Source organism: Mustelus asterias, unplaced genomic scaffold (assembly GCF_964213995.1).
Source record: "Mustelus asterias unplaced genomic scaffold, sMusAst1.hap1.1 HAP1_SCAFFOLD_912, whole genome shotgun sequence".
NCBI lineage: Eukaryota > Metazoa > Chordata > Chondrichthyes > Carcharhiniformes > Triakidae > Mustelus > Mustelus asterias.
The window spans coordinates 60,407-86,849 of record NW_027590858.1 but is presented as its reverse complement, the minus strand read 5'-3'; the positions used below and the strand labels follow the sequence as shown (position 1 = coordinate 86,849).

At 51.4% G+C, this 26,443-nt stretch overlaps 1 protein-coding gene across 1 annotated transcript in view; it reads left to right on the top strand.

Annotated features, from left to right (window-relative positions):
* Positions 1–26,443, top strand: part of LOC144487599 (uncharacterized) — a 73,095-nt gene that overhangs the window by 17,274 nt on the left and 29,378 nt on the right. The window contains exons 2-3 of the mRNA XM_078205684.1: positions 10,147–10,234; positions 19,676–20,110. Of these exons, the coding sequence (XP_078061810.1) occupies positions 19,805–20,110 (306 nt within the window). The 5' untranslated portion in view covers positions 10,147–10,234; positions 19,676–19,804. The remainder of the gene's footprint in view (positions 1–10,146; positions 10,235–19,675; positions 20,111–26,443) is intronic.

Sequence of the window (26,443 nt, the reverse complement as noted above, 5' to 3'; positions counted from 1 at the left end):
TGCAGAGGGAGCGCCGCACTGTGGGAGGGTCAGTGCTGAGGGAACGCCGCACTGTGGGAGGGTCGGTGCTGAGGAAGCGCCGCACTGTGGAAGGGTCAGTGCTGAGGGAGCGCCGCACTGTGGGAGGGTCGGTGCTGAGGAAGCGCCGCACTGTGAGAGGGTCAGTGCTGAGGGAGCGCCGCACTGTGGGAGGGTCGGTGCTGAGGAAGCGCCGCACTGTGAGAGGGTCAGTGCTGAGGGAGCGCCGTGCTGTCGGACGTGCTGTCGACATATTCAAGTTCTAGGTGTGTGTGAAAGATCCTACGGCACAGGTTCGGTGAATGGCGGGGCGGTTCTCTCCAATGCCCTGGGGCCAATATTTAACCCTCAACCAACAGCAGATAAACTGACCACTCCCCACACCCGCTGAGTCACTTAACTGTGATACTGAGTCAGGAAAAGCCCGGATTCCGCACCCACTCCCGGTCTGTCCACCCAACTGAGCGAGAGTGGCACTGCTCTGGCATCAGCGCCCATGGGGTCGACGACGAGACAGAGGAAGGTGGGGCGATGGTGGTGAAACCGGCGGCGAGCCAGAACCGGGGCCAATTCCCAGCCTCCCATTCCGGTGGTTAGTTACGTGACTCAATTTGGGGCAGAAAGGTGCCCTGCGATGTTGCCCCTCAGAGTTGAATGGACAGTTGCCCCTCACCTGTGGTGGGCGCCCACTCGGAGGTGAGGTATCGGAGGTTACCCAGCCCCGGGTGCAGTCAAATTCCAGTGAGAGTCTGCCAGAGACCGCCCTCAACAGAGGGGGAAAGAATTATCCATGCTGACTGAAACTTTGGTGTCGAACGAATCCTGTAGTCACAATGTTAGGCCATGCCTGTATTTGCTATTGGAAACTGCAATGTCAACATTTCGCCTTGTCAACTGTCACAAAATCATCGCAGCATCTGGACATTAGGCAGCGCCACTGAGTAAACTTTCAGTCTCTCTCTCGCTCGCTCACTCTGTCACTCTCTAGAACATAGAACAGTACAGCACAGTACAGGCCCTTCGGCCCACGATGTTGTGCCGAACTTTTTCCGAAACCAAGATCAAGCTATCCCACTCCCTATCATTCTGGTGTGCTCCATGTGCCTATCCAATAACCGCTTGAAAGTTCCAAAAGTGTCCAACTCCACTATCACAGCAGGCAGTCCATTCCACACCCCAACCACTCTCTGAGTAAAGAACCTCCCTCGTGCATCCCTCCTATATCTTCCACCACGAACCTTATAGTTATGCCCCCTAGTAACAGCTACATCCACCCGAGGAAATAGTCTCTGAACGTCCACTCTATCTATTCCCCCTCATCATCTTATGAACCTCTATTAAGTCGCCTCTCATCCTCCTCCGCTCTAAAGAGAAAAGCCCTCGCTCCCTCAACCTTTCCTCATAAGACCTACCCTCCAAACCAGGCAGCATCCTGGTAAATCTCCTCTGCACTCTTTCCAGTGCTTCCACATCCTTCTTATAGTGAGGTGACCAGAACTGCACACAATATTCCAAATGTGGTCTCACTAAGGTCCTGTACAGTTGCAGCATGACCCCACGGCTCTTAAACTCAAACCCCCTGTTAATAAACACTAACACACTATAGGCCTTCTTCACGGCTCTATCCACTTGAGTGGCAACCTTCAGAGATCTGTGGATATGGACCCCAAGATCTCTCTGTTCCTCCACATTCCTCAGAACCCTACCTTTGACCCTGTAATCCGCATTCAAATTTGTCCTACCAAAATGAATCACCTCGCACTTATCAGGGTTAAACTCCATCTGCCATTTTTCGGCCCAGCTCTGCATCCCATCAATGTCAACTAGATAGCCAATATCTTTTCCCAAAGGTAGGGGAGTCTAAAACTAAAGGGCATAGGTCTAAGGTGAGAGGGGAGAGATACAAAAGGATCCAGAGGGGCAATTTTTTCACACAGAGGGTGGTGAGTGTCTGGAACGAGCTGCCAGAGGTAGTAGTAGAGGCGGGTACAATTTTGTCTTTTAAAAAGCATTTAGATAGTTACATGGGTAAGATGGGTATAGAGGGATATGGGCCAAATGCGGGCAATTGGGATTAGCTTAGGGGTTTAAAAAAAAAGGACAAGTTGGGCCGAAGGGCCTGTTTCCATGCTGTAAACCTCTATGACTCTATAATGTCTCTTTGCAGCCTACAACAGCCCTCCACCTCATCCACTACTCCACCAATCTTGCTGTCATCCGCAAATTTACTGATCCACCCTTCAGCCCCCTCCTCCAAGTCATTTATAAAAATCACAAATAGCAGAGGATCCAGCACTGATCCTTGTGGTACACCGCTGGTAACTGGTCTCCAGTCTGAAAATTTTCCATCCACCACCACCCTCTGTCTTCTATGAGATAGCCAGTTACTTATCCAATCGGCCAAATTTCCCTCTAACCTTACTTTCTTCATGAGCCGACCATGGGGGACCTTATCAAACGCCTTACTAAAATCCATGTATATGACATCAACTGCCCTACCTTCAACAACACAGAGATACCTTGTGTCTCTGGTGTTAAGAAAGCAATTTTTATTCTTTCACACAACTCTCTCGCTGTCTCTCCCCTCTCTCTGTCGCTCACTCTCTCTGTCACACACAGACTCTCTCTGTTTTGCTCTCTCTCACCCTCCCTTGCACACTCTCTCACTCTCTCTCCCCTCTGTCGCTCACTCTCTCTGACACACACTCTCTCTCTGTTGCTCTCTCTCACCCTCCCTTGCACACTCTCTCGCTGTCTCTCCCCTCTCTCTGTCTGTTGCTCACTCTCTCTGTCACACACACTCTCTCTCTGTTGCTCTCTCTCACCCTCCCTTGCACACTCTCTCGCTGTCTCTCCCCTCTCTCTGTTGCTCAGTCTCTCTGTCACACACACTCTCTCTCTGTTGCTCTCTCTCACCTTCCCTTGCACACTCTCTCGCTGTCTCTCCCCTCTCTCTGTCTGTCGCTCACTCTCTCTGTCACACATACTCTCTCTCTCTGTTTTGCTCTCTCTCTCACCCTCCCTTGCACACTCTCTCGCTGTCTCTCCCCTCTCTCTGTCGCTCAGTCTCTCTGTCACACACATTCTCTCTCTGTTTTGCTCTCTCTCACCCTCCCTCACACACTCTCTCGCTGTCTCTCCCCTCTCTCTGTCGCTCACTCTCTCTGTCACACTCTCTCTGTTTTGCTCTCTCTTACCCTCCCTCGCACACTCTGTTGCTCTCTCTCCCCTCTCTCTGTCTGTCGCTCACTCTCTCTGTCACACACACTCTCTCTCTGTTTTGCTCTCTCTCACTCTCCCTTGCACACTCCCTCACTCTCTCTCCCCTCTGTCGCTCACTCTCTCTGTCACACACACTCTCTCTGTTGCTCTCTCTCACCCTCCCTTGCACACTCTCTCGCTGTCTCTCCCCTCTCTCTGTCTGTCGCTCACTCTCTCTGTCACAAATACTCTCTCTCTCTGTTTTGCTCTCTCTCTCACCCTCCCTTGCACACTCTCTCGCTGTCTCTCCCCTCTCTCTGTTGCTCAGTCTCTCTGTCACACACACTCTCTCTCTGTTTTGCTCTCTCTCACCCTCCCTCACACACTCTCTCGCTGTCTCTCCCCTCTGTCGCTCACTCTCTCTGTCACACTCTCTCTGTTTTGCTCTCTCTTACCCTCCCTCGCACACTCTGTTGCTCTCTCTCCCCTCTCTCTGTCTGTCGCTCACTCTCTCTATCACACACACTCTCTCTCTGTTTTGCTCTCTCTCACTCTCCCTTGCATACTCCCTCACTCTCTCTCCCCTCTGTCGCTCACTCTCTCTGTCACACACACTCTCTCTGTTGCTCTCTCTCACCCTCCCTTGCTCATTCTCTCACTTTCTTTCCCCTCTGTCTGTTGCTCACTCTCTCTGTCACACACACTCTCTGTTTTGCTCTCTCTCACCCTCCCTCGCACACTCTGTTGCTCTCTCTCCCCTCTGTCTGTCGCTCACTCTCTCTGTCACACACACTCTCTCTCTGTTTTGCTCTCTCTCACTCTCCCTTGCACACTCCCTCACTCTCTCTCCCCTCTGTCGCTCACTCTCTCTGTCACACACACTCTCTCTCTGTTTTGCTCTCTCTCTCACCCTCCCTTGCTCATTCTCTCACTTTCTTTCCCCTCTGTCTGTTGCTCACTCTCTCTGTCACACACACTCTCTCTCTGTTTTTCTCTCTCTCACCCTCCCTTGTACAGTCTCTCGCTGTCTCGCCCCTCTCTCTGTCTGTCGCTCACTCTCTCTCTCTCTCTCACACACACACGTTCTCTCTGTTGCTGTCCCTCTCAGCCTCGTTCTCTCTTTCTCACTCTCTCTCCCCTCTTTCTCTCTCTGTCATCTCTCTTTGCCTCGCCTTCTCTCTATCTCTCTCCCTCTTGCTCTCTCTCGCTCACTCTGCCTCTCATTCTCTGTCACTTTCCCTCTCTGTCGCTCCTTCTCTTCCTCTCACTCTCTCTCTCTCCCCTCTCTCTTTTGCTCTCTCTTGCTTTCTCTCACATCCCATCTCACTCTGCACCCTCTCTTGGGCTCTCTCTCTCCCTCTCCCCAATTTCTCTTCTGCTCTCTCTATCTCTCTCTGTCCCCCTCTCTCTGTCCCCCTCTCTCTGTCCCCCTCTCTCTGTCCCCCTCTCTCTGTCCCCCTCTCTCTGTCCCCCTCTCTCTCTGTCTCTCACTCTCTTCCTCTCGCTCTCCCCCCCCCGCTCTCTCCCGCTCTCTCGCCGTCTCTCTCTTGCTCTTTCTCTAACTCTTTCACGCTCTCTCGCTCGTTCTTTCTCTCTCTCTCTCTCTTGCTCTCTCATTCCCCCTCTCTCTCTTACTCTTTCACTCTGTCTCTCGCTTGCTCTTTTTCTCTCTCTCTGTCTCTCTCTTTCTCCCCTCCCTGCTCTCCCTCCCTCTCTCTCTCTCTCCCCCCCGTCTCTCTCTCTCTTTGCCTCTCTTACTTCCTCTCTCTCCCACTCTCTCTCCACCTCTCTTTGTCTCTTGCTCTTTGTGGTAAACCACTGTTAGCTTATTACCTGTATATGTGACATGCCTGGACACTCCCCCTCCCCCTGGTCCAGGTATAAAGGTGACTGCTCCCCACCCCCCTGCCTCAGTCTGGACCAGTTCATCGGCATGGGTGTGCTCCAAGTCTTTTGCTAATAAAAGCCTATTTGTTCTTGCATACAAACTAGTCTTTGCTCGATTGATGGGTGCATCATTCTTTCTCTCACTCTCTTGTCCGCATTCACTCTGTCTCTCGCTTGCTCTTTTTTCTCTCCGTCTCTCTCTGCCTCTCGCTCTCCCACTCTCTTACTCTCTCTCTCTCTCTCATTCTCTCTCACTCTTTCACTCTCTCTTTCTCTCGCTCTCAACTCTGTCTCTATCTTTTCTCTTGCAGAGGTAAGAGAATATAAGAATTGGATCTTTCTCAAGAGCCGGAGGGAACACTCACAGGACCAAGGTAGAGGTTTTGGAATAACTTTACACACACATCCGCCAGACACGAACCCAACTGCAGCTGGGAGCGGTGACCGTGGGAGTGACAACTCGCGTTCATGGACACAGTGTAGATAAAGGGGTTCGGAGACGAGGCGATAGTGTACATGGGCCAAGCAATCGGCGTGGATTTTACAAGGGGAGGGGGCAGAAGATCGTGAATGTAGCCCAGTCCCATCACGCAAACCAGTCTCCCATCCATTGACTCCGTCTACACTTCCCGCTGCCTCGGGGAAAAGCAGCCGGCATAATCAAGGATCCCCACGCACCCCGGACATTCTCTCTTCCACCTTCTTCCATCGGGAAAAAGATACAAAAGTCTGAGGTCACGTACCGACCGACTCAATAACAGCTTCTTCCCTGCTGCCATCAGACTTTTGAATGGGCCTACCTCGCATTAAGTTGATCTTTCTCTACACCCTAGCTATGACTGTAGCACTACATTCTGCACCCTCTCCTTTCCTTCTCTGTGAACGGTATGCTTTGTTTGTATAGCGCGCAAGAAACAACACTTTTCACTGTATCTCAATACATGTGACAATAATAAATCAAATCTATGTACTCTATGAACGGTATGCTTTGTATAGCGCGCAAGAAACAATACTTTTCACTGTATCCCAATACATATGACAATAATAAATCAAATCTATGTACTCTATGAATGGTATGCTTTGTATAGCGCGCAAGAAACAATACTTTTCACTGTATCCCAATACATGTGACAATAATAAGTCAAATCTAATCAAATCAGCTCCCAGGAGACGGAATGAAAAGAGAAATTCTGGAAGTTTCAGCAGGCACGGACACATCTGTGGAGCGAGTTAATGTTCTGAGTCCCTGTCTGCCGACCTCCTGGGCGGGATTTTCCAGCCACACTCACCCGAAGCCCAGAAACGCCTGCCCGAGATTTGATTTATTATTGTCACATGTATTGGGATACAGTGAAAAGTATTGTTTCTTGTGCGCTGTACGGACAAAGCATACCGTTCATAGAGAAGGAACAGAGAGGATGCAGAATGTAGTGTTACAGTCATAGCTAGCGTGTAGAGAAAGATCAACTTAATGCGAGGTAGGTCCATTCAAAAATCTGACGGCAGCAGGGAAGAAGCTGTTCTTGAGTCGGTCGGTACGTGACCTCAGACTTTTGTATCTTTTTCCCAACGGAAGAAGCTGGAAGAGAGAATGTCCGGGGTGCGTGGGAGTCCTTGATTATGCCGGCTGCTTTTCCCCGAGGCAGCGGGAAGTGTAGACAGAGTCAATGGATGGGAGGCTGGTTTGCGTGATGGATTGGGCTACATTCACGACCCTTTGTAGTTCCTTGCGGTCTTGGGCAGAGCAGGAGCCCAGACCAAGCTGTGATACAACCAGAAAGAATGCTTTCTATGGTGCATCTGTAAAAGTTGGTGAGAGTCGTAGCTGACATGCCAAATTTCCTTCGTCTTCTGAGAAAGTAGAGGCATTGGTGGGGCTTTCTTAACTATAGTGTCGGCGTGGGGGGACCAGGACAGGTTGTTGGTGATCTGGACACCTAAAAGCTTGAAGGTCTCGACCATTAGCTGAGTTTCTGGATTAATAGTCCAGGGATAATTCCACTTGGCCATCACCTCCTCTGTAGTACTAAGTGTCCCAAAGAGGTCACTTTAATATCTCAATACCAAGGGAGCGGAATGTCCAGGGCTCGTTGGATGAGAAAAATATATATTTTTTCATGGAACGTGACAGATAGGTGAACGGGCCGGGGATAGAGGGATACCAGTTGTGTAGCGGTGAAAAGTCTTTAGTTTCGAAAGGCATCGTGTGTTGGCACAGGCTTGGTGGGCCGAAGGGCCTGTTCCTGTGCTGTACCTTGTTCCTTTGTGGGCATTGCTGGGGCGAGTCTTTGCGTTTGTTACCCACCCTTAATTACCCCTTGACAGTCTCGCTCGGGCCACTTCAGAGGGGGGAAGTTAGACGTCGACCACATTGCTGTGCGTGTGTGGGGGTGGGGTGGTTCTGGAGTCACATGTAGGCCAGACAGGGTAAGGACAGCAGATTTCCTTCCCTAAAAAGGGGACATTCGTGAACCAGATGGGTTTTTTTTAATGACGATCGATGTCACGTCACTGAGACTCGCTCTCAATCCCAGATTTTATTAATCGAATTTAAATTCCCACCAGCTGCGCGGGGTGAGGTTTGAACCTGTCTCTCTCTCCCCTACGACAATCGTTAACCGTCGATTCTTAATTCCAGATTTTTAAAATTGAATTCAAATTCCACCATCTGCCGTGGCGGGATTCGAACCCGGGTCCCCCAGAACATTAGCTGAGTTTCTGGATTAATAGTCTAGCGATAATACCACTAGGCCATCGACTCCCCAGTTCAGTCAGACTAGGGTCGAAGACCTAAGAGGCAGATTTAGGGATAGGTTGGGTTCCGAATCGGCACGCTACGGCCCTGTAGACTCAGCAATGACCATGAACCCTGTCCTCCATTTTGTATTTTCATTGGCCGATATGGGCTGGTGGCAGTACGCTGCGTGGTGGGGGTGGGAGGGGGGGAGGGGAATGGGCCATAAAACTGTTCACATATTTCTGCTATCAGTCAGTGTTGACCCTTTCCCCACGATTAACACGTGGTTAGCACTGCTGCCTCACAGCGCCAGGGTCCCGGGTTCGATTCCCGGCTCGGGTCACTGTCTGTGCAGAGTCTGCACATTCTCCCCGTGTCTGCGTGGGTTTCCTCCGGGTGCTCCGGTTTCCTCCCACAGTCCGAAAGACTTTGATTTTTTGATTGGATTTGATTTATTATTAATAACATAAGAACATAAAAAATAGGAGCAGGAGTAGGCCATCTAGCCCCTCGAGCCTGCCCCGCCAGTCAATAAGATCATGGCTGATCTGAAGTGAATCAGTTCCACTTACCCGCCTGATCCCTATAACCCCTAATTCCCTTACCGATCAGGAATCCATCTATCCGTGATTTAAACATATTCAACGAGGTAGCCTCCACCACTTCAGTGGGCAGAGAATTCCAGAGATTCACCACCCTCTGAGAGAAGAAGTTCCTCCTCAACTCTGTCCTAAACTGACCCCCCTTTTATTTTGAGGCTGTGCCCTCTAGTTCTGGTTTCCTTTCTAAGTGGAAAGAACCTCTCCACCTCTCCCCTATCCAGCCCCTTCATTATCTTATATGCCTCTATAAAATCACCCCTCAGCCTTCTAAACTCCAACGAGTACAAACCTAATCTGCTCAATCTCTCCTCATAATCAACACCCCTCATCTCCGGTATCAACCTGGTGAACCTTCTCTGCACTCCCTCCAAGGCCAATATATCCTTTCGCAAGTAAGGGGACCAATACTGCACACAGTGTTCCAGCTGCGGCCTCACCAATGCCCTGTACAGATGCAGCAAGACATCTCTGCTTTTATATTCTATCCCCCTTGCGATATAGGCCAACATCCCATTTGCCTTCTTGATCACCTGTTGTACCTGCAGACTGAGTTTTTGCGACTCATGCACAGGGACCCCCAGGTCCCTTTGCACAGTAGCATGTTGCAATTTTTTTCCATTTAAATAATAATCCAATTTGCTATTATTGGGATAGAGTGAAAAGTATTGTTTATTGCATGCTATACAGACAAAACATACCATTCATAGAGTACATAGATTTGATTTATTATTGTTGCATGTATTGGGATAGAGTGAAAAGTATTGTTTCCTGCGCGCTTTACAAAGCATACCGTTCATAGAGTACATAGTTTTTATTTACTATTGTCACATGTTTTGGGATAGTGAAAAGTATTGTTTCTTGCGTGCTATACAGATGAAGCATACCATTCATAGAGTACATAGATTTGATTTATTATTGTCACGTATTGGGATAGAGTGAAAAGTATTGTTTCTTGCACGCTATACAGACAAAGCATACCGTTCATAGAGAAGGAAAGGAGAGAGTGCAGAATGTAGTGTTACAGTCATAGCTAGGGTGCAGAGAAAGATCAACTTAGTGCGAGGTGGGTCCATTCAAAAGTCTGACAGCAGCAGGGAAGAAGCTGTTCTTGAGTCGGTCGGTACGTGACCTCAGACTTTTTGTATCTTTTTCCCGATGGAAGAAGTTGGAAGAGAGTTGAAGAAAGATGTGCTGGTTAGTTGCATCAGCCGTGCTGAATTCTCCCTCAGTGTAACCCGAACAGGCGCCGGAGTGTGGCGACTAGGGGATTTTCACAGTAACTTCATTGCAGTGTTAATGTAAGCCGACTTGTGACACTAATAAATAAATTTTAAAACTTTAAAACCAGCTGCTATTTTGCTTTCAGACGATGCTGATCTTTATTCTGCTATTAACACATTCTGCTACTTTGCTTTCAGATGATGCTGACCTTTATTCCGCTATTAACACATTCTGCTACTTTGCTTTCAGACTATACTGACCTTTATTCTGCTATTTTGCTTTCAGACGAAGCTGACCTTTATTCTGCTATTAACACATTCTGCTATTTAGCTTTCCGACTGTGCTGACCTTTATTCCACTATTAATACCTGCTCTGGACCAATGCTTGCGACTTTAACACCATCGTCAACGCTCCCTTCGAAAAAAAGAAAATTCCCAGTTCCAGAGAAAGGCTAATCCTGTTTTTCCGTTTATCTGCAGATGCTGCCAGGAAATTTCTGTTCCCGTTCGAGTTCCGGTGAGAGGCTGCGAGGAAAGTGAGAGGATCGCAGGGAACGCGACCCCGAAGGTTCGATCTTATTCTGTTTAGCTCGCGGTCATAGTTGACACGGGGAGTAAGAGAAGGTGCCAGAACTGAAGGTGAAAGGGGAACACCTTGACGCTATTCCCCTGCCCCCTCACCCAGGCAGTGGAGCCTCAGTCAGTCACATTGAGACATCAGTGGGCCGAGAATGGCTAAATAACCTTGGAACAATGTCGCCCTCCCCTTCCCTCGCTCAGGATGGACCCCTGTTCCCATTAAGCAATTAGCACACCGCCAGAGGGCCGAGAGGCGGCCTTTCTGAGAATGATAGGGACGGACAGACCCGAACCATGTCAGAAAGAGCTGAGTGCGCACTCCCGTTCCACTCCACTGCCCCCTGCCAATACCTTTAGCTCGTTCGCAGCAGACACTTCCCCTCCAGGCTCACTCAAGCCAGCCGACACACCAACCCCCACTCCCCTCCCCGTCACCACCTCTCCCCCCCCCCCGCCGCCCTCCATTATCCACCCAAGGTCGAACAGGATGTCCCCGCAGCTAATCATTGATGATAACCGTCAGAGTGTGGCGTGAAGGGCACCGCGTCCTCTTTGCTCAAAGCGTCAGGGCTTCAGCGACACAGAGGGAGCTCACTTTCTGGGGTTAGAATAGATAGGGGTCTGGTGGCCAGTGCTGAAACAGAGAACAAAGGAAAGGACAGCACAGGACGACACAGCGGGTGGCACGGTGGTACAGTGGTTAGCACTGCTGCCTCACAGCGCCAGGGACCCAGCTTGGGTCACTGTCTGTGTGAAGTTCTCCCCGTGTCTGCGTGGGTTTCCTCCGGGTGCTCCGGTTTCCTCCCACACTCCAAAGATGTGCAGGTTCGATGGATTGGCCATGCAAAATTGCCCCCGAGTGTCCAAAGATGTGCCGGTTTAGGTGGATTTGCCATGCTAAATTGCCCCTTAGTGTCCAAAGATGTGTAGGTTAGGTGGATTGGCCATGCTAAATTGCCCTCTAGTGTCCAAAGATGTGCAGGTTTAGGTGGATTGGCCATGCTAAATGCCCCTTAGTGTCCAAAGGTGTGTAGGTTAGCTGGATTGGCCATGCTAAATTGCCCCTTAGTGTCCAAAGACGAGCAGGTTAGGTGGATTTGCCATGCTAAATTGCCCCTTAGTTTACAAAGATGTGTAGGTTAGGTGGATTGGCCATGCTAAATTGACCCTCAGGGTCCAAAGATGTGCGGGTTAGGTGTATTGGCCATGCTAAATTGCCCCTTAGTGTCCAAAGATGTGCAGGTTAGGTGGATTGGCCATGCTAAATTGCCCCTGAGTGTCCAAAGATGTGCAGGTTAGGTGGATTGGCCATGCTAAATTGCCACTTAGTGTCCAAATGTGTGTAGGTTAGGTGGATTGGCCATGTTAAATTGCCCCTTAGTGTCCAAAGATGTGCAGGTTTAGGTGGATTGGCTATGCTAAATTGCCCCTTAGTTTACAAAGATGTGTAGGTTAAGTGGATTGGCCATGCTAAATGCCCGTTAGTCTCCAAAGGTGTGTAGGTTAGCTGGATTGGCCATGCTAAATTGTCCCTTAGTGTTTAAAGACATGCAGATTAGGTGGATTGGCCATGCTAAATTGCCCCTTAGTGTCCAAAGGTGTGTAGGTTAGCTGGATTGGCCATTCTAAATTGTCCCTTAGTGTCCAAAGACGTGCAGGTTAGGTGGATTGGCCTTGCAAATTGCCCCTTAGTGTCCAAAGACGTACAGGTTAGCTGGATTGGCCATGCTAAATTGCCCCTTAGTGTCCAAAGGTGTGCAGGCTGTGTGTCCTTGGTAGGTATGTCCCTGCCAGGCAGGGAGGAAATGGCCGAATGAGGGAACCATGGTTCACAAAAGAGGTGGGATGTCTTGTAAAAAGGAAGAGGGAGGTTTATGTAGTGATGAGGAAACAAGGTTCGGATGGCTCGATTGAGGGTCACAAGTTAGCAAGGAATGAGCTGAAAAAGAGGCTCAGGAGAGCTAGGAGGGGACACGAGAAGTCCTTGGTGGGTCGGATCAAGGAAAACCCCAAGGCTTTTTACTCTTATGTGAGGAATAAAAGAATGACCAGGGTGAGGTTAGGGCCGGTCAAGGACAGTAGTGGGAACTTGTGTATGGAGTCAGTGGAGATAGGCGAGGTGATGAATGAATACTTTTCTTCAGTGTTCACCAAGGAGAGGGGCCATGTTTTTGAGGAAGAGAAGGTGTTACAGGCTAATAGGCTGGAGGAAGTAGATGTTCGGAGGGAGGATGTGCTAGCAGTTTTGAATAAACTAAAGGTCGATAAGTCCCCTGGGCCTGATGAAATATATCCTAGGATTCTTTGGGAGGCAAGGGATGAGATTGCAGAGCCTTTGGCTTTGATCTTTAGGTCCTCACTGTCCACGGGGATGGTGCCAGAAGACTGGAGAATGGCGAATGTTGTTCCTCTGTTTAAGAAAGGGAATAGAAATGACCGTGGTAATTATAGACCGGTTAGTCTTATTTCGGTGGTCGGTAAGTTGATGGAAAAGGTCCTTAGGGATAGGATTTACGACCATTTAGAAAGATGCGGATTAATCCGGGATAGTCAGCAGCACGCATTCGTGAAGGGCAAGTCGTGCCTCACAAATTTGATAGAATTTTTTGAGGAGGTAACTAAGTGTGTTGATGAAGGTAGGGCAGTTGATGTCATATACATGGATTTTAGTAAGGCGTTTGATAAGGTCCCCCATGGTCGGCTTATGATGAAAGTGAGGAGGTGTGGGATAGAGGGAAAGTTGGCCGATTGGATAGGTAACTGGCTGTCTGATCGAAGACAGAGGGTGGTGGTGGATGGAAAATTTTCGGATTGGAGGCAGGTTGCTAGCGGAGTACCACAGGGATCAGTGCTTGGTCCTCTGCTCTTTGTGATTTTTATTAATGACTTAGAGGAGGGGGCTGAAGGGTGGATCAGTAAATTTGCTGATGACACCAAGATTGGTGGAGTAGTGGATGAGGTGGAGGGCTGTTGTAGACTGCAACAAGACATAGATAGGATGCAAAGCTGGGCTGAAAAATGGCAGATGGAGTTTAACCCTGATAAATGTGAGGTGATTCATTTTGGTAGGACAAATTTAAATGTAGATTACAGGGTCAAAGGTAGGGTTCTGAAGACTGTGGAGGAACAGAGAGATCTTGGGGTCCACATCCACAGATCTCTAAAAGGTTGCCACTCAAGTGGATAGAGTTGTGAAGAAGGCCTATAGTGTGTTAGCTTTTATTAACAAGGGGTTGGAGTTTAAGAGCCGTCGGGTTGTGCTGTAACTGTACAGGACCTTGGTGAGACCACATTTGGAATATTGTGTGCAGTTCTGGTCACCTCACTATAAGGAGGATGTGGAAGCGCTGGAAAGAGTGCAGAGGAGATTTACCAGGATGCTGCCTGGTTTGGAGGGTAGGTCTTATGAGGAAAGGTTGAGGGAGCTAGGGCTGTTCTCTCTGGAGCAGAGGAGGTTGAGGGGAGACTTAATAGAGGTTTATAAAATGATGAAGGGGATAGAAAGAATGAACGTTCAAAGACTATTTCCTCGGGTGGATGGAGCTATTACAAGGGGGCATAACTATAGGGTTCATGGTGGGAGATATAGGAAGGATATCAGAGGTAGGTTCTTTACGCAGAGAGTGGTTGGGGTGTGGAATGGACTGCCTGCAGTGATAGTGGAGTCAGACACTTTAGGAACATTTAAGCGGTTATTGGATAGGCACATGGAGCACACCAGGATGATAGGGAGTGGGATAGCTTGATCTTGGTTTCAGATAAAGCTCGGCACAACATCGGGGCCGAAGGGCCTGTTTTGTGCTCTATGTTCTATGTGCAGGTTAGGTGGATTGACCATGCTAAGTTGACCCTTTGTCAGGGGGATTAGCAGAGCAATTTAGCACGGCCAATGCACCCAACCTACACATCTTCGGACCGTGGGAGGAAACCGGAGCACCCGGAGGAAGCCCACGCAGACACGGGGAGAACGTGCAGACTCCACACAGACAGTTGCCCGAGGCCGGGAATCTCACCCAGGTGTTTGGCGCTGTGAGGCAGCAGCGCGAACCACTGTGCCACCGTGCTACCTCTCGCCCCAGAGCCACTCCGGTGAGATTGTACTGAGTTTAACTCTTTTTCCAGCAGTGTTGAAGAAAAGGAAGAATTGTTCCTTCAGCTCGTAATTCAAAATGTTCTGGGGTTGTGTTCTGTGGACCTCGAGTGTCTCAATTGTGTGAAAAGGGGACAGAAATAGAGCAGAAATTCACATCCAATATGTTAATGATTGGGCAATATATTTAAATGATGTTGCATGAGGGACTCATTATTGGCTAGAGCATCAGGGATAAAGTCCTCATTAGCCTTCACATCACTGGCTCTGTTACCTCCCACAGTGCGGCGCTCCCTCAGCACTGACCCACCCACAGTGCGGCGCTCCCTCAGCACTGACCCTCCCACAGTGCGGCGCTCCCTCAGCACTGACACTCCCACAGTCCGGCGCTCCCTCAGCACTGACCCTCCCACAGTGCGGCGCTCCCTCAGCACTGACTCTCCCACAGTGCGGCGCTCCCTCAGCACTGACCCACCCACAGTGCGGTGCTCCCTCAGCACCGACCCTCCCACAGTGCGGCGCTCCCTCAGCACTGACCCACCCACAGTGCGGCGCTCCCTCAGCACTGACCCTCCCACAGTGCGGCGCTCCCTCAGCACTGACCCACCCACAGTGCGGCGCTCCCTCAGCACTGACCCACCCACAGTGCGGCGCTCCCTCAGCACTGAACCTCCCACAGTGGGGCGCTCCCTCAGCACTGACCCTCCCACAGTACGGCGCTCCCTCAGCACTGACCCTCCCACAGTGCGGCGCTCCCTCAGCACTGACTCTCCCACAGTGCGGCGCTCCCTCAGCACTGACCCACCCACAGTGTGGTGCTCCCTCAGCACCGACCCTCCCACAGTGCGGCGCTCCCTCAGCACCGACCCACCCACAGTGCGGTGCTCCCTCAGCACCGACCCTCCCACAGTATCGTGCTCCCTCAGCACCAACCCTCCCACAGTGCGGCGCTCCCTCAGCACTGACTCTCCCACAGTGCGGCGCTCTCTCAGCACTGACCCTCCCACAGTGCGGCGCTCCCTCAGCACTGACTCTCCCACAGTGCGGCGCTCCCTCAGCACTGACCCTCCCACAGTGCGGCGCTCCCTCAGCACTGACTCTCCCACAGTGCGGCGCTCTCTCAGCACTGACCCTCCCACAGTGCGGCGCTCCCTCAGCACTGACCCTCCCACAGTGCGGTGCTCCCTTAGCACTGACCCTCCCACAGTGCAGCGCTCCCTCAGCACTGACCCTCCCACAGTGCGGCGCTCCCTCAGCACTGACTCTCCCACAGTGCGGCGCTCTCTCAGCACTGACCCTCCCACAGTGCGGCGCTCCCTCAGCACTGACCCTCCCACAGTGCGGCGCTCCCTCAGCACTGACTCTCCCACAGTGCGGAGCTCTCTCAGCACTGACCCTCCCACAGTGCGGCGCTCCCTCAGCACTGACCCTCCCACAGTGCGGCGCTCCCTCAGCACCGACCCTCCCACAGTGCGGCGCTCCCTCAGCCCTGACCCTCCCACAGTGCGGCGCTCCCTCAGCACTGACCCTCCCACAGTGCGGCGCTCCCTCAGCACTGACCGTCCCACAGTGCGGCGCTCCCTCAGCACCGACCCTCCCACAGTGCGGCGCTCCCTCAGCACCGACCCTCCCACAGTGCGGCGCTCCCTCAGCACCGACCCTCCCACAGTGCGGCACTCCCTCAGCACTGACCCTCCCACAGTGCGGCGCTCCCTCAACACCGACCCTCCCACAGTGCGGTGCTCCCTCAGCACTGACCCTCCCACAGTGCGGCGCTCCCTCAGCACTGACCCTCCCACAGTGCGGCGCTCCCTCAACACCGACCCTCCCACAGTGCGGCGCTCCCTCAGCACCGACCCTCCCACAGTGCGGCGCTCCCTCAGCACTGACCCTCCCACAGTGGAGACGGGCAGTGTCTTGGAGCCTTAAGTGCTATTGATGTTATGTTTGGGGTAAGGAGAGAGAGTGTGAGTGTATTCATTGAACAGGCAGTAATAATCTCTCTGTAACCAGTCACTTCTCTTCCAAGTTTCTAGTTCGTAATCTGTAAACTAATCTGTATGATTCCTTCGCTGACTCGGTCAGTGTGCCTCTCTTGCAGGAGCCACCTTTGCCCAGTAGAGGGTGGCAGAACTGCAGGGCAGACACGGACACAGTGTTTTAGGATGTTTGGGCCTGTTATTGAATCACAGAATCCCTCCAGTGCAGAAGGAGGCCTTTCGGCCCATCGTGTCTGCACTGACTCTCCGGCAGAGCACCTTACCAAGGCCCTCTCCCCTCTCCTATCCCCGTAACACTACCCACTAATCCCCCTAACCAACACATCTTTGGACACTAAGGGGCAATTTAGCATGGCCAATCCACCCTAACCTGCACATCTTTGGACACTAAGGGGCAATTTAGCACGTCAGCACAAGCGGCACAGTGGGTTAGCACTGCTGCCTCACAGCGCCAGGGTCCCAGGTTCGATTCCCGGCTCGGGGTCACTGTCTGTGCGGAGTCTGCACGTTCTCCACGTGTCTGCGTGGGTTTCCTCCGGGTGCTCCGGTTTCCTCCCACAGTCCGAAAGACGTGCTGGTTAGGGTGGATTGGCCGTGCTAAATTCTCCCTCAGTGTAACCCGAACAGGAGTGTGGCGACTAGGGGATTTTCACAGTAACTTCATTGCAGTGTTAATGTCAGCCGACTTGTGACTAATAAATAAACTTTAACTTTAACTTGTTTCGGACTGTGGGAGGAAACCCATGCAGACACGCAGGGAGAACAAAGAACAAAGAAAATTACAGCACAGGAACAGGCCCTTCGGCCCTCCAAGCCTGCACCAACCATGCTGCCCGACTGAACTAAAACCCCCTACCCTTCCGGGAACCGTATCCCTCTATTCCCATCCTATTCATGTATTTGTCCAGACGCCCCTTAAAAGTCACAACCGTATCCGCTTCCACTACCTCCCCCGGCAACGAGTTCCAGGCACCCACCACCCTCTGTGTAAAAAATCTGCCTCGTACATCTCCTTTAAACCTTGCCCCTCGCACCTTAAACCTGTGCCCCCGAGTAATTGACTCTTCCACCCTGGGAAAAAGCTTCTGACTATCCACTCTGTCCGTGCCTCTCATAATCTTGTAGACTTCTATCAGAACCCGGAGGAAACCCATGCGGACACGGGGAGAACGCGCAGACTCCGCACAGACAGTCACCCAACCAGCAATCGAAGCTGGGTCTCTGGCGCTGTGAGACAGCAGTGCTGACCAGTGTGCCACCCCAGTCTAATTGCTAGACTTACAAGGGACAGATCCGTCAGCAAGTTGCGGACGGTAGATCAGGACTGGACTAACAGAGGTCGTCCAGTAGAAAGCAGAAAGGGTCGAGAGCTTCAGGCTTTTAGGTGTCCAGATCACCAACAACCTGTCCTGGTCCCCCCCATGCCGACACTATAGTTAAGAAAGCCCCACCAACGCCTCTACTTTCTCGGAAGACTAAGGAAATTTGGCATTTCCGCTACGACTCTCACCAACTTTTACAGATGCCCCATAGAAAGCATTCTTTCTGGATGTATCACAGCTTGGTCTGGGCTCCTGCTCTGCCCAAGACCGCAAGAAACTACAAAAGGTCGTGAATGTAGCCCAATCCCATCACGCAAACCAGCCTCCCATCCATTGACTCTGTCTACACTTCCCGCTGCCTCGGGAAAAGCAGCCGGCATAATCAAGGACCCCCCCACGCACCCCGGACATTCTCTCTTCCACCTTCTTCCATCGGGAAAAAGATATAAAAGTCTGAGGTCACGTTCCGACCGACTCAAGAACAGCTTCTTCCCTGCTGCTGTCAGACTTTTGAATGGACCTACCTCGCATTAAGTTGATCTTTCTCTACACCCTAGCTGTGACTGTAACACTACATTCTGCACCCTCTCCTTTCCTTCTCCATGAACGGTATGCTTTGCCTGTATAGCGCGCAAGAAACAATACTTTTCACTGTATCCCGATATAGGGCGGCACGGTAGCACAGTGGTTAGCACTGCTGCTTCACAGCTCCAGGGACCTGGGTTCGATTCCCGGCTTGGGTCACTGTCTGTGTGGAGTTTGCACATTCTCCCCGTGTCTGCGTGGGTTTCCTCCGGGTGCTCCGGTTTCCTCCCACAGTCCAAAGCTGTGCGGGTTAGGTTGATTGGCCATGCTAAAATTGCCCCTTAGTGTCCTTAGATGCGTAGGTTAGAGGATTAGTGGGTAAATATGTAGGGATATGGGGGTAGGGCCTGGGTGGGATTGTGGTCGGTGCAAACTCGATGGGTCAGATGGCCTCCTTCTGCACTGTAGGGTTTCTATGTGACAATAATAAAGCAAATCTATGTACTCTATGAATGGTATGCTTTGTATAGCGTGCAAGAAACAATACTTCTCACTCTATACTAATACCAGTGACAATACTAAATCAAATCTATGTACTCTATGAACGGTATGCTTTGTCCATATAGCGCGTAAGAAACAATACTTTTCACTGTGTCCCGATACATGTGACAATAATACATCAAATCTAATCAAAGTCCCTTCCACACCCCCCCGCCCCTCACCACACTGACCCCCAGCACCTCATAGAAATCATAGAAACCCTACAGTGCAGAAGGAGGCCATTCGGCCCATCGAGTCTGCACCGACCACAATCCCACCCCACATATTTACCCGCTAATCCCTCCAACCTACGCATCCCAGGACTCTAAGGGGCAATTTTTAACCTGGCCAATCAACCTAAGCCGCACATCTTTGGACTGTGGGAGGAAACCGGAGCACCCGGAGGAAACCCACGCAGACACGAGGAGAATGTGCAAACTCCACACAGACAGTGACCCCGAGCCGGGAATCGAACCGGGAACCCTGGAGCTGTGAAGCGGCAGTGCTAACCCACTGTGCTACCGTGCCGCCCACCTGCCCCCTCACCCCACCCCCCCCCACACTGATCCCCAGCACCTGCCCCCTCACCCTCCCCCCCCCCACACTGATCCCCAGCACCTGCCCCCTCACCCTCCCTCACCACCGCCTTCACCGCAGAGGGTCGTAGAGCGAACCAACTATCAACAAATTAATCCATCCTGTATTTAAATTAAAAACTCAGGGCAATAAAGGCAACAAGCCTTGAGTGCAGGCCCCACCCAGTTCCCCTGAGAATGTTCTCTCTCTCTCTCTCTCTCTCTATCCCGCCCTATTCTTGGCATGTTCCACGGTCTAACAGGTTAGACTGAACCAGTAAGGTTGCATGTCATAAAACCTTACGAGGAAGTAACTCTGATAATTGCATGATCTGGTTTCTCTCTCACTCACTCTCTCTCTCTCTCTCTCTCCCCCAGTGCCAACTGCAACCTCTGAAGAGGGAGACTGCGATTGATTCTGTGTCCTCCCTCTCCACCACTCGCCGCCGCCTCGTCCCATCCCGGGTCCGTCCCCTTTCCCGAAAGGCTCCCGGATCCCGCTCCGCGATGGTGGGAGCCAAGAACCCCCTGGTGATCGTGGCCGGGCTGCTGATCCTGTTGGCTGCCCTGGGGTTCTACCAGTGGACCCTGATGACGGAGAACGCCCTGCTGAAGCAGGAGGGCGCTGTGGCCCGGGCCTCGACCAACAAACTGAGGCGGGAACGGGACAGCGCCCAGAGCCAGGTGGCCGAGCTCAGCATGTCCTTGGACGACAGGAAGCGCTACATCAGCGACATCGATGGCAAGTTTCTCAGGGTGAACGCTGAACTGGAGAGCAAGAGCAAGGAGCTGCAGCAGTGCAACGGGGAAAAGGTAAGAGAGCGGGGCGGGGGGGGGGGGGGGGGGGGGAAGAGAGCGGCAAAAAAAAACCCAAAATCTGCACTTAAATAGCGCCTTCCGCCACCTTCAGACACCCTCAGCTGACAGCTAACAACTGCTGAACGTGGGTGTCACAGCGGGTTGGCGCTGCTGCCTCACAGCGCCAGGGACCCGGGTTCGATTCCCGGCTCGGGTCACTGTCTGTGTGGAGTTTGCACGTTCTCCCCGTGCCTGCGTGGGTTTCCTCCGGGTGCTCCGGTTTCCTCCCACAGTCCGAAGCATGTGCGGGTTAGGGTGTATTGGCCGTGCTAAATTGTCCCTTAGTTTTCAATGATGTGTAGGTTAGGTGGATTGGCCGTGCTAACTTGCCCCTTAGTAGCCAAAGATGTGCAGGTTAGGTGGATTGGCCATGCTAAATTGCCCCTTAGTAGCCAAAGATGTGCAGGTTAGGTGGATTGGCCGTGCTAACTTGCCCCTTAGTAGCCAAAGATGTGCAGGTTAGGGGGATTGGCCATGCTAAATTGCCCCTTAGTGTCCAAAGATGTGCAGGTTAGGGGGATTGGCCATGCTAAATTGCCCCTTAGTGTCCAAAGATGTGCGGGTTAGGGGGATTGGCCATGCTAAATTGCCCCTTAGTGTCCAAAGATGTGCGGGTTAGGGGGATTGGTCATGCTAAATTGCCCCTTAGTGTCCAAAGATGTGCGGGTTAGGGGGATTGGTCATGCTAAATTGCCCCTTAGTGTCCAAAGATGTGCAGGTTAGGTGGATTGGCCATGCTAAATTGCCCCTTAGTGTCCAAAGATGTGCAGGTTAGGGGGATTGGCCATGCTAAATTGCCCCTTAGTGTCCAAAGATGTGTGGGTTAGGTGGATTGGCCATGTCAAATTGCCCCTTAGTGTCCAAAGATGTGCTGGTTGTGGTGGATTGACACAGTAGGAGTTTTAACAACACCAGGTTAAAGTCCAACAGGTTTATTTGGTAGCAGATACCATTAGCTTTCGGAGCACTGCTCCTTCGTCAGATGGAGTGGAAATCTGCTCTCAAACAGGGCACAGAGACACAAAATCAAGTTACAGAATACTGATTAGAATGTGAATCTCTACAGCCAACCAGGTCTTAAGGATACAGACAATGTGAGTGGAGGGAGCATTAAGCACAGGTTAAAGAGATGTGTATCGTCTCCAGACAGGACAGCCAGTGAGATTCTGCAAGTCCAGGAGGCAAGCTGTGGGGGTTACTGATAGTGTGACATAAATCCAACATCCCATTTGGATGTGGTGGATTGGCCAGGCTAAATTTCCCCTTCGTGTCCAAAGATGTGCTGGTCAGGTGGATTGGCCATGCTAAATTGTCCCTTAGTGTCCAAAGATGTGCAGGTTGGGTGGATTGGCCATGCTAAATTTCCCCTTAGTGTCCAAAGATGTGCAGGTTATGTGGATTGGCCATGCTAAATTTCCCCTTCGTGTCCAAAGATGTGCTGGTCAGGTGGATTGGCCATGCTAAATTGTCCCTTAGTGTCCAAAGATGTGCAGGTTAGGTGGATTGGCCATGCTAAATTTCCCCTTAGTGTCCAAAGATGTGCAGGTTATGTGGATTGGCCATGCTAAATTGCCCCTTAGTGTCCAAAGATGGGCGGCATGGCAGCACAGTGGGTTAGCACTGCTGCTTCACAGCACCAGGGACCCAGGTTCGATTCCCGGCTCGGGTCACTGTCTGTGTGGAGTCTGCACATTCTCCCCGTGTCTGCGTGGGTTTCCTCTGGGTGCTCCGGTTTCCTCCCACAGTCCGAAAGACTTGCTGGTTAGAGTGCATTGGCCATTGCTTAATTGCCCCTTTGTGTCAGGGGGATTAGCAGGGTAAATATGTAGGGATATGCGGATAGGGCCTGGGTGGGATTGTGGTCGGTGCAGACTCGATGGGCCCAATGGCCTCCTTCTGCACTGCGGGGATTCTATGATTCGGTATATTTTAAAAATCCCCCTGTCATCAGCGGTGGGGCTGGAAGATCCTACTGCCAGCCAAGGGTGGGTCACCTTTGTCAAAAGACACGCCCCCTCCACGAAAGTGGGGTGGGTGGGGGGGTGAGCACAGCCAAAGGTCCATCTACTCCGACAAGACAGTAAATTCCCTCCAGTGTGATGGAGCGGGATGTACCGGGCCTTTTCCTGAACTCCTTTTTGCGACCAAATCTGATTGGATTTGATTTGATTTATTATTGTCACATGTATTGGGATACAGTGAAAAGTATTGTTTCTTGCGCGCTATACAGACAAAGCATACCGTTCATAGAGAAGGAAATGAGAGAGTGCAGAATGTAGTGTTACAGTCATAGCTAGGGTGTAGAGAAAGATCAACTTAATGCAAGGTAGGTCCATTCAAAAGTCTGACAGCAGCAGGGAAGAAGCTGTTCTTGAGTCGGTCGGTACGTGACCTCAGACTTTTGTATCTTTTTCCCGACGGAAGAGAGAATGTCCGGGGTGTGTGGGGGGTCCTTGATTATGCCGGCTGCTTTTCCCCGAGGCAGCGGGAAGCGTAGACAGAGTCAATGGATGGGAGGCTGGAATCTCGGACAAAGATTCACCCCCTCACTGATTCCACCTTGAATTCTTCCGCTCTGCAGGACCCGTTGGTCATGTGGATCCCGATTCTACACAACCCCTTTCCACAAGAAACTGAATCCCTAAACGGCAGCGCAATCATTGTCCCATCAGCGGGGGCAGGGCAGACCTGATGGGCCGAAGGGCTTGTCTCTGTGGCCCTGGCACGCCACATATGACACCCTGGGTTGCCTCGAGCAAACAGGGTGGCTTTCATGTGCTGATTGAGTGCTGCGCCTTGCGGGTTTGAAACCTGCTTATCCACATACCACAGCTGAACCTTCCCCCGGGAGTTCACAACAGGCACAAAACACTGCCCACGTCACCCCAGAACAGGGGCAGCCACAACACAGGAGCGTACATACAGACAGAGAGGGACAGAGAGAGAGACAGAGAGTGACAGAGATAGACACAGAGAGACACATTGAAATACAGAGAGACACACAGAGAGACACACAGAGAGACAAAGGGAGAGAGAGAGAGAGGGACAGAGTGAGAGAGACAGACAGAGACACAGAGAGAGAGGCATAGAGAGAGACACACAGAGAGAGACAGAGACAGAGAGAGAGGGAGAGACAGAGAGAGAGAGGGACAGAGTGAGAGAGGGAGAGACAGAGAGAGAGCCAGAGAGTGACAGAGATAGACACAGAGAGACACATTGAAATACAGAGAGACACAGAGAGAGAGACACAGAGAGACAAAGGGAGAGAGACAGAGAGGGACAGAGTGAGAGCGACAGACAGAGACACAGAGAGAGACAGAGACACAGAGAGAGAGGGAGAGACAGAGAGAGAGAGAGAGACAGAGATAGACACAGAGAGACAAAGGGAGAGAGACAGAGAGGGACAGAGTGAGAGCGACAGACAGAGACACAGAGAGAGAGACACACAGAGAGAGACAGAGACACAGAGAGAGAGGGAGAGACAGAGAGAGAGAGAGAGACAGAGATAGACACAGAGAGACAAAGGGAGAGAGAGAGAGAGAGGGACAGAGTGAGAGAGACAGACAGAGACACAGAGAGAGAGAGACACACAGAGAGAGACAGAGACAGAGAGAGAGAGAGAGGGAGAGACAGAGAGAAACACAGAGACAGAGAGTGAGAGAGAGAGACACACAGAACGGGAGAGGGAGAGACAGAGAGAGAGAAGGAGAGACAATGAGGGGGAGACATAAAGAAAGAGAAACAGAGAGAGTCGGAGAGGGAGGCAGAGGCGGACAGAGCAAGAGACAGAGAGAAAGAGACAGACAGAGAGAAACAGAGAGAGAAGGAGAGACAGAAAGAATACAGAAAGCGGGAGACAGAGGGAAAGAGAGACAGAGCGAGAGACAGGGAGAGAGAAAAAGAGAGAGAAAAGTCAGGATAAAGAGAAACATAAAGCCAAAGAGAGATGGGTAGAGGAACTCACAATTCCAAAGAGGGAAAAAGGAATGATCGACCATGAAAATACGGCTAGTGCCACCTTCTGAGGAAGTGATTTCCAAAGACTCACTGCACTCTGAGGTAGAAATCATGTGTCGCCCATTTCAGACGGAGATAAGGAGAAATATTTTTATCTCAGAGTGCGGTGAATTTTTGGCAATCTCTTCCTCAAAAGGCAATGGAAGCGATATTTTTAAAGTTTATTTATTAGTGTCACAAGTCGGCTTACATTGACACCGCAATGAAGTTACTGTGAAAACCCCCTAGTTGCCACACTCCTGTTCGGGTTACACTGAGGGAGAATTTAGCACGGCCAATCCACCCTAATCTACACGTCTTTCGGACTGTGGGAGGAAACCGGAGCACCCGGAGGAAACCCACGCAGACACGGGGAGAACGTGCAGACTCTGTACAGACAGTGACCCGAGCCGGGAATCGAACCCGGGTCCCTGGCGCTGGGAGGCACAGTAAGAAGTCTCACAACTTGCGAACCACTGTGCCACCCGTGCAAGATAGATTCTTAATAAGCAGGGTAGGGGGAGGGGGTGGGGGTGGCGGGGGGGAGAGGGGGAGGTGGTGATGATGTTATTGGAGGGTAGGTGGGAATGCGGGGTCAAGGGTGACAGTCAGATCAGTCAGAAGTGCACGGAACAGGCTCGAGGGGCCAAGTGGTTCCTGAGTCGGATAAAGGGATATCAAAGAGCAACGAAAATTACAGCACAGGAACAGGCCCTTCGGCCCTCCAAGCCTGCACCGACCATGCTGCCCGACTGAACTAAAACCCCCTACCCTTCCAGGGACCATATCCCTCCATTCCCACCCTATTCATGTATTTGTCCAGACGCTCCTTAAAACTCACTACTCTATCCGCTTCCACTACCTCCCCCGGCAGCGAGTTCCAGGCACCCACCACCCTCTGTGTAAAAAATCTGCCTCCTGCATCTCCTTTAAACCTTGCCCCTCGCACCTTAAACCTGTGCCCCCGAGTAATTGACTCTTCCACCCTGGGAAAAAGCTTCTGACTATCCACTCTGTTCATGCCCCTCATAATCTTGTAGACTTCTATCAGGTCTCCCCTCAACCTCCGCCGCTCCAGCGAGAACAAACCAAGTTTCTCCAATCTCTCCTCATCGCTAATGCCCTCCATACCAGGCAACATCCTGGTAAATCTTTTCTGTACCCTCTCCAAAGCCTCCACATCCTTCTGGTAGTGTGGTGACCAGAATTGAACACTATATTCCAAGTGCGGCCTAACTAAGGCTCTATAAAACGACAACATGACTTGCCAATTTTTAAACTCAGTGCCCTGGCCGATGAAGGCAAGCATGCCGTATGCCTTCCTGACTACCTTCTCCACCTGCGTTGCCACTTTCAGTGACCTGTGTACCTGTACACCCAGATCCCTCTGCCTATCAATACTCTTAAGGGTTCTGCCATTTACTGTATATTTCCCATCTGTACTAGACATTCCAAAATGCATTGCCTCACATTGGTATCGTTGGGTTGAGAAAAATTGGCAGAGAGTGTGGTGAACCATCGTTGGTTACCACTGTGGGGTTATTCCTATGTTACTGTTGGGTTAGGGTGTTGCCACTGTGGGGGTTGTATAATGTTGTTGGGTTAGGGTGTTTACCTGTGGTAGATGTTGTTATGGCACATCCCGGTCGGGCCCCGCCTCCTGGGGAGAGGTATAAGACCCTCTGCTCAAGCGGGACCCCTCCAGTCTGAATTGGTGTACTCGTGTTAGTTAGTTCCATTGTTTGCTAATAAAAGCCTTCAATCGCTGAAGCCTTGTACCTCGTGCTTGATTGTCGCGCATCAATTTTATTAGCAAACATAAAACTCTCGACAGTAAAGGGAGTATGGAACAAATACTAAAACCAGAGCGTCTGACGCTGGACCCACGTGCGGTCGGTGCTGCTAACACCTTCGACCACTGGTGGAAGTGTTTCGAGGACTACCTGGCAGCCTCTGCAGCAGTTACTACGGACGACGACAAACTCCAGGTCCTCCACGCGAGGGTAAGCGACACGGTCTATCTTGCGATTCGTGCGGCCACCACTTACCCGAGGGCCATCGAGCTCTTGAAGAAACGATACACGAGACCACCCAACGAGATTCACACTCGTTACCTCCTCGCTACACGACGTCGGCAGTCGGGCGAAACCATGGAGGACTACACCAATGAGCTCCTGCAGCTTGCCAGGGGCTGCGACTGCAAAGATGTGTCGGCAGAGCAATATATGTACGACCTCGCCCGAGATGCGTTCGTAGCAGGGGTAGGGTCCTCGTACATCCGGCTCAAGCTAT